The sequence below is a fragment of the Grammomys surdaster genome, unplaced genomic scaffold (genome assembly GCF_004785775.1).
Source record: "Grammomys surdaster isolate TR1022 unplaced genomic scaffold, NIH_TR_1.0 211, whole genome shotgun sequence".
In the NCBI taxonomy this organism is placed as follows: domain Eukaryota; kingdom Metazoa; phylum Chordata; class Mammalia; order Rodentia; family Muridae; genus Grammomys; species Grammomys surdaster.
Window position 1 is genome coordinate 9,662,951 of NW_021604656.1, and position 8,654 is coordinate 9,671,604.

General features: G+C 45.5%; 1 protein-coding gene across 3 annotated transcripts in view; it reads left to right on the plus strand.

Annotated features, from left to right (window-relative positions):
- Nucleotides 1–6,628, plus strand: part of Dapk1 (death associated protein kinase 1) — a 159,900-nt gene extending 153,272 nt beyond the window's left edge. For 2 of the 3 annotated variants that reach the window (XM_028772013.1, XM_028772011.1), the window contains exons 25-27: nucleotides 351–539; nucleotides 4,038–5,266; nucleotides 5,728–6,628. In XM_028772013.1, the coding sequence (XP_028627846.1) occupies nucleotides 351–539; nucleotides 4,038–5,266; nucleotides 5,728–5,767 (1,458 nt within the window). In that variant the 3' untranslated portion in view covers nucleotides 5,768–6,628. The remainder of the gene's footprint in view (nucleotides 1–350; nucleotides 540–4,037; nucleotides 5,267–5,727) is intronic. The other variant, XM_028772014.1, reaches the window with a different exon arrangement.
- The last annotated feature ends 2,026 nt before the right edge of the window (nucleotides 6,629–8,654 follow it).

Sequence of the window (8,654 nt, forward strand, 5' to 3'; positions counted from 1 at the left end):
CTGCCTGTACCTTACTGTTTCTGACTAAGATGTACCTAACTAGTGAGGGAAGGAGGGAGTAGAGATAGAAGCTAGAGGCGGGGGAGATATGAGTGAAGCATTAGGCACTGATGAACATTAGCTGAGTTCATCGGTCCTCAAATATAGCGGCAAGGACCGATCACCTCTCGCACGTAAGATCACTACAACCCCCTCCCCCATTTGATTAGGATAGTCAGTGACCGAGTACTGCGCCAGGAAAGCGCCGACCTCTTCCTCCGGGCATGTGCTGCGTGGATGAATGCTGTCTCTCCAGGTTCTTAGAGCTTCACAGTTGTGCAGCGGCTAACCTGTCCCACTTGCGTGTCTAGGGGTGTCCTCCCATGACTCACCTGTGTGAGAAGATCATCTCCACTCTGCCCTCCTGGCGGAAGCTCAACGGGCCGAACCAGCTGATGTCGCTGCAGCAGTTTGTGTATGACGTGCAGGACCAGCTGAACCCCCTGGCCTCTGAGGATGACCTTAGGCGCATTGCCCAGCAGCTGCACAGCACGGGAGAGGTGAGGACCAGGGTGGGTGAGCCCCAGCGGGCCAAAGGTCCTACTACATATAATATCCCAGCACAGCAGGCTCTCCTCACCCTGCCAAGCTGTTCGGAATTTCTGCTCTCTTCCTCTCCTTCTCCTTAGTGTTACTAGTGCTCAGAGTCTGGGCTGGGTGTTTCCAGGTTTTGGGTCTCTTTTTTAAGAACTTGAAATGAAGGCTTGCATGGTTTACAAAAATAGCAAGAATACCTTTTTTCAAAGCAAAGCAAAAAGAAATAGTGCAGATCAGGAGATACACTGGCCAGAGTGACAGTAGGTCCATGGGTGAGGTTGCTCAAGAGTCTGGGGCTTCTTTACCGGGTCTAGAAAGAGGCATAAGTTTGGTTATAAGAGTTTGGAAGCTCTCTACTTTGACTGACAGGTTTGGGTTATGTAAGCCTTTGCTCACTGTGAATATCTCTTCCCATGATGCATCTGATTTTTGTCATATCCATGTTCAGTTATGCATAGGTATAACATGATTAATAAGGACTTCTCCCTAAAAATTTACTTACAGGACACAGTTTTCCTGATTGCACCTGCACCAAAACCAGTTCAGACTGGATATGGCTCTCCTACTGTTATGCACTGACATGACAAGATTGAATAGAATCTATATGTTTTATGATCGTTAAAAGGAGGAGAAACTTATCCCTCTGTGTGCGTGTGTGTGTGTGTGTGTGTGAGAGAGAGAGAGAATGAGAATGTGTATAAATGTATGTATAAGTAAGTGTATGTATGTGTGCATGTGTGTGTGCATGTGTGTATGTGTAGCTTGATGGAGGTTGGGGTCCTAGGATGTTAATAGGCTGCTACATGCATTGTTTGGAGTGTTGTATGTGCACAGTACATTCAGATAAGGGTCTCAGCTACCAGCTGCATTATTAGAACTGAGATGTGTGCAAATCTCGTATCAAGTGGAACAACTATTGTCCATGCATGTTTGCCTTAGGTCTGCTGTTCTGGGTGTGTGTGTGTGTGTGTGTTTGTGTGTTTTGCTGATGTCTTCTAGATCCTGTTACTCAGTTACTCTCATCCTGAGTTCCTGGTTCTCTGTTGCCCCCTTAGTAACCCTCTACTTCCCTGTTCTTCCTGGCAGCCTTAGGCTGGTTGCTCTGAGGAGCTGAGAAGCTTTGGCTCCAGAAATGCTCCCGGGTTGACAAAGCCCACAAGCAGTCTTCATGATAATGGTGTCTGTGGACAATAAGACACTCTAATGTGCATGGTGCCCCTAAGTCAGGATCACACATTTAATGACTCCCCTCAGCAAACAACACCCACCAGAAATTACAGAAATTGGAGTCTTTGCTCTTGGTTGTAGAACACTTAGCCCAGCATGGAAGCTGTTCTAACTGCATCACATGCCTGTCCCCAGAAGTGGCCTAGCCATCCCCTCCTTCCTCCTATGAAGTCAAGTGACTGCATGGGCTAGGCCGGACCAAGAGCGACAGCTGTGATTATTAACAAGTAAAAGCAGTTTTGAGAATATTGAAAACCAGAAGTTGGGTTTGTTGGGTTTGGGTGCCAGGTCAAGACCTATTGTTCTCCTTTTGTTTAATTTTGTTTTATTGTTTATTTTCTTGTTATTTTTTGAAACTAACACTCAATCTAGAGCTAGTGGCTCAGAAGGACCTCAAACAGTGATGTCAGCCTTTAAACTCCCAGTAAACTGCCAGCTGATTGGCTGGCTGACTAGCAATACTGTAAAGCAGCTGAATGCAAGGAATAAGACAGGTGGAGCAAAGCTAGAAAGAAAATGTGTCTTTCCCATAAAAAATAAAACTTTTCCTTTGACAGGATTCTCTTGCCTACTAGTTCTTGACCAGACATTTTCTAAACCATGACATATAACCCTCTTAATGTCATATCACACTCCCTCTCCCCTTGAGTTTGAGACTTTAAGAAATAAAGACAGGGAGAAAGAGGGAAGAGCAAAGGAAATCTCAGCACTGCGGACCAGTTCTGCACAGCTGGAGCCTTCTTAAGTCTGGTTAAGGACTGCAGCTCCTTAGCTTCCTCCTCCGTGGGTCAAGCTTTGTTCTTCTCGACCATAAAGAAATAGCAATAGCTAGTTAGCTTGAAGTGCCCAAGGGGGACCCACTCAATCAATGCCTTGGTGGAAATTACCTCAGAAGCTCAAAAATGAAGGCAGTAGAGTGACATGGACAGCAGGTGGCGCCAGAGCCTGTGGCGGGGAAAGGCGCTCAGGAGCACCATTATTCATGAGATATCCTAAAAGAGCCCAGAAGGAAAAAGCCATTTCTGGCTTTGTTTTGTTTTCTTCTCACTCCTCCCCCACAACTTTTGTTCTTTTAAAGAAACACATGCACTGATCGCCACCTGGCATTCTCTCTTTCAGTTGAAGGGGCAAACTTATAAAAAAACCAAAACCTTACGTGACATAACTTTACATTTTATTGATATGGTAGTTACAATGTCCTGAACATTTGGGGTGTGGGGTGTGGGGATTCCACCACCATGGATTATGTGTGTCATGGGATATGCTTGTAATCCTAGCACTCAGAAAGACGAGGTCCAGTCCTGACCACGTAGTGACACCTTGTCTCTGACAAACTATAGACACTACCACGAATCCTCATGTCCTTAAATCTCAGCTGGCATTGACTGATTATCTGTGCTTTGATTTTTTTTTTTTTTGGTTATTTGTTTACATTTTATGACCTTTGATTCTTCTGCACCCTTTCATCTTTTTCATTTATTTTGCACACATTACCCATAAACCATTGAGTCTCTCCAAAGACAAGGTTGATCTCACACAGAACTCATTAAAACACAAGTCCACAATCTGGAAAACAGCCTGATTCAGTACAGTGGCGAAGCTTACTGTCTTCTTATGGGGGTTTTGTTTGTCCTGAAAATCTCTCTTGATAGCTGGTTTTATTCATCTGTGGGGTTTTGTTTTCCAGATTCCATCTCAGACTCCCTCAGAAACCAACCTTTTTGTTCTCTGGTCTCTCTTCCTTTCCTTCATTTTTTTTTCTTTCTTATTGCTTTTGTTGGTTGTTGTTCTTGCTTCTGTTTTTATGTATTTTCAATGTTTTTCTTTATGGGAATTTGCTTCTGAGAAACTCTCCTCTGACATTCCTGAACCAGGGTCGGGCAGGAGTCTGGTTTGTTTGTTTGTTTCTCCATTAATTAATTAATTAATTAATTAATTAACTTTACATCTCAATCGCACCCCCTTTCTCCCTGCCCCACCCTCGTACCAATCACATCCCCTTTCTCCTTGCCCCACCCCCACAAGCCCCGCCTCCCATTCCCCTTTCCCTTCTCCTCCAAGAAAAGGGAGGCCCCCTTGAGAATCAACGCACCCTGGCACATTCTCTCCCACTGAGGCTGTGAATGCATGCCTCACTGAGTCTCCTGGGGATCACCCGCTGAGCTCTGGGTGATGGGTGCCTTTGCCTTGGCTTTTCTTTCTGTCTGGTGACTCTGAGTTGTCCCCTCTGGCAGATCAACATCATGCAGAGCGAGACAGTGCAGGATGTGTTGTTGCTGGATCCCCGGTGGCTCTGCACCAACGTCCTGGGGAAGCTGCTGTCTGTGGAGACGCCCAGAGCCCTGCACCATTATCGGGGCCGCTATACCATGGAAGACATCCAGCGTCTTGTCCCCGACAGCGATGTAGAGGAGCTGCTGCAGATACTGGATGCCATGGACATCTGCGCCCGAGACCTGAGTAGTGGGACTATGGTGGATATCCCTGCTCTGATCAAAACAGACAGCCTGCAGCGCTCCTGGGCCGATGAGGAGGATGAAGTGATGGTGTACGGTGGGGTACGCATCGTCCCTGTAGAGCACCTCACCCCTTTCCCCTGTGGCATCTTTCACAAAGTTCAGGTCAACCTGTGCCGGTGGATCCACCAGCAGAGCGCTGAGGGTGATGCGGACATCCGTCTGTGGGTTAGCGGCTGCAGGATCACCAACCGTGGGGCTGAGTTGCTGGTGCTGCTGGTCAATCACGGTCAGGGCATCGAGGTACAGGTGCGTGGACTGGAGACGGAGAAGATTAAGTGCTGCCTGCTGCTGGACTCGGTGTGCAGCACCATTGAGACTGTCATGGCCACCACCTTGCCAGGATTGTTGACGGTGAAGCACTACCTGAGCCCCCAGCAGCTAAGGGAGCACCACGAACCGGTCATGGTCTACCAGCCCCGGGACTTCTTCCGTGCGCAGACGCTGAAAGAGAGCTCCCTTACCAACACCATGGGAGGGTACAAGGAGAGCTTCAGCAGCATCACGTGCTTTGGGTGTCATGATGTGTACTCACAGGCCAGTCTTGGGATGGATATCCATGCATCAGACCTGAGTCTCCTGACTCGGAGGAAACTGAGTCGCCTGCTTGACCCACCCGACCCCATGGGGAAGGACTGGTGCCTTCTGGCCATGAACTTGGGCCTCCCAGACATGGTGGCCAAACACAACGTCAACAACAGGGCTTCTAGGGATTTCCTCCCTAGCCCAGTGCATGCCTTGCTACAGGAATGGACCTCCTACCCTGAGAGCACGGTGGGCATCCTTATATCCAAACTTCGGGAGCTGGGGCGCCGGGATGCTGCGGACTTTTTACTGAAGGCCTCCTCTGTGTTCAAGATCAACCTTGATGGCAATGGCCAGGAGGCCTATGCCTCAAGCTGTAACAGTGGCACGTCCTACAATTCCATTAGCTCAGTGGTGTCCCGGTGAGGGCAGCCTTGGCTTGGGTAGGGTCTTTATGGACTGAGATGCAAGGGTGGAGGGGAGGGGGCAACTCCTTCTTCTCAGTGCAGATTCCCATGGATTCCTTCTGCTCCCGAAGACACCCTGCACCCTGTCCTCTGCTTCCCAGCCTCCAACTCCCTCCCTCCCACGCATCCCCCAGTCACGAGCAGACCATACTCTTCGCTTTGGTCACTTGGGAAGCTAGAGCCCCTCCTGTCAGTGTTTTGGACTCCATCTCTTGTCCTCCAGTACCTTGCTTATTACTGATAGTTTTATTGAGATTCCAAACTTTTCAATGAAAAAAAAAATCTCCTTTATTGATTATCCTTACCAAAAAAAAAAGAAAAGAAAGAAAGAAAGACACACATCTATCCATAATGTGTATCTCTCATCCTTTCCTCTGCCGTACCAGCCCGTCAGCTTTTCTCTTTTATATTTGTAGGAGAGACTCTCATGCTTGGACCCCACTGTATGATTTATAAACAGACAATATGTGAGTGCCTTTTGCAGAAGAGGGTGTGTTGAATCATCTGAGTCAGCCCGGAGCTGTCACCAAGGAAACGCTACCTCTCTGTCCCTTGCTGTGTGCTGATCATCGCCAGAGGTGCTTCACTCTGACCTGTTGGTTTTGGGTTTTGTTTTTCTTTTCATTTCTTTTTCTAGGGAGGGGTCTCTGTGTTTCATTTGGCAAGGAAAGAGGAGAAAGGAGTCCTCCCCAGAGTGTTGATGGCCAGTGTTGCTGTAAGAAGACGATTTTGGTTGCTTCTGTCAACAGATCCATGTGAGCATGCTCATGAGACCTACAGATGCTCACACGTCCTCACTCCTCCCCTTCTCAGGGAGAAGGTTGACACAGTGTAGGGTTACAATGAGACCTATAGCCGGTCACATGTCCTCACTCCTCCCCGCTCAGGGAGAAGGTTGACACAGTGTAGGGTTACGGAGACCTATGATAAGAATCCCGAAGACCCCCAACTCATAACCCATGGCAGTCCGTTATTGTTGGCGCATAGCTAATGGATTCTACGCTGAGATCCTGGTTCGATCCCTTCCCGTACTTGAAGCCTGAGAGAAAGGAAACAGAGGGAACAAGTTTTCTTGGGGTGGTTGAGATTGGGATCGAATTTTTAAATCAATGTGAGGGAACGTGTTTTAATTCTTCTGTCCCCAGAAGCATGTAATATTACCATATCATCTGTACATATATATATGCACTATGTATATACATATATATTGATACTGGTATTTTTACTTAATCTATAAGATGTCGTAAAATAATTAAGTTTGGTTTTTTTTCCTCTCTTCTTTTGTTTTATAAATAAACAGTTGCTTATTGCATTTGACTGGTTAGTCCTTGATTCAAAAGAAGTTGTCCTCTCTATTGGGTATCCACACACAATGTTCTGCACTATGGCACAGACCAATGCAGGATCCAGATATAACCTAATTTTCAGGATATGGGGAGCACCACACTCTGCCTGGGCACTTATTTATTTATAAGACTTGTTGTGGCAGAGGGATTACCAAGGGATTGACTATTGTTCACCTTTGTTCTCTTTTTACTTTGAACTCCTGTCTCAGATGGCCCCTGACGTGGATTTATAGACTTTGTAGGGCTTCCTGAGGAATGGCACCCTGCAGTCTCTCATTCCCCAGAATGAATGCCTCAGGTTTGTGTTGAATGCCTATCCAAAGGCCAGCCATATAGTCCCTGAGGAACAGGAAGCCCAGCAAAGGGTAGGCCTGTACTTGTCTGTACTAGGCCTCAGCTTCAGAAGCTGAGGTCAGCCTTCGTCACTGGCACCAAAGGTCAAGAATTGAAGAGTGACTCAAGCCTACAAAGCCCCGAGTCCCAGGGTTGGGCAGCTCCCAGACACGGTCAGGAAGGGGCTCCGAGTCTTCAGTGAATCCTCTGGCCAGAGAGTGAACTAGACAGATGCCCTGACAGGGGGTATTAAGTTGTAATTGGCACCTTTGTATTGCAATTGGTGCTGGGGCCTGCTCCGGCTGGGGAACGACCTGAGGTGAAACAAAGTCGGACAAAGGCTAAAGACTGATGATCCCTGGCCTTATAATTTTATTATTTGTCCTTTAATAAGCGTTGGTTTATTTTGTCTCAAAGACCTCTCAATGGCCAGATGAGAGGCTTGGAACTCATTAACTCTTTGTGAACCAGAGAGAAGGGAAAGAATTAAAATCTTCTACACAGGCAACACACACACACATTCTGGTCAGGCCTGCCCACTTGTTTCATCAACTCCACAAGTGTTCGTGCCTGCTTACATATATATTAAACACCTATACTTACATATGCATATGTATGTATGTATGTATGTATGTAAGTATGTATGTATGTATGTATGTAAGTATGTATGTATGTATATGTATGTATATATATTTGTATGTATGTATGTATGTAAGTATGTATGTATGTATGTATGTATGTATATGTATGTATATATATTTGGTGGGGGGACCTCACCAAAAGCAAGTTCAATTGAGCAAGCACCAGCACAGAAAAAAACTCACTGATTCTGAGCAAAAAGAGATACTGCTAAAAGTAAGAAAAAGCCCTGACTCTATTGGTGAAAGAAAGAAAAGCCCCTTCCTCTTTACTTAAGAAATAATAAAACCCTCTCCCTTATTGTCATTCTTAGTTCTTATATTTTCTCAGGAGAAGTGATCACATGGTTTTTTTAAGCATCTTTACATTTCAAAAGTTTATAGAAAGTTTAAGACACTAATTCAAGTCATAAATAAGGAGTCACAGCGGAAACGTTTACATGTTTCCAGTACGACTAGTATCTAACTAAACATTCATTATCTTCTACATCCACAAGTTCATTATAAGTTTAAAGCAGTGATTTTTGTTACCAGTTGGCACAGTTTTGTCAAGAGGCAAATCATCTGCCTTGTGTCTCATTAGTTTTGAGGTTTTGTCATGATAAATACAGTCAATATTTTGTTTTCTGTCCTTGTACTTATAATACTTTGTCTATTCCCAGTTTATGACCTCTAATTATCAGATAATGGTTTCACAGCTGGCCTAGAAGGAATGATTTCCCTGACTGTAAATTTGTCCCAAGCCTGTTTTTTTAACCTAGTGCAATTAGCCCATGACACAGGTTTACAGAGCCCTATTTGTGGCTTTTATACTATAAAGGTGTCAAAATTACTTGTATAAACTTAGGAATTCTGTAGAATCATTATTAGGAATTGTGAAGTCATTAATTTGTCTACATAGCATTACTACAAGAGAGTACATCTTTGTTGATATGCAGAAAATCTGCCCAATGGGGTGGGCTAATGCCCAGGAATCATTAGAATATGTAATAATGACAGAAAAAGCATATCAACAACAAGAATCAA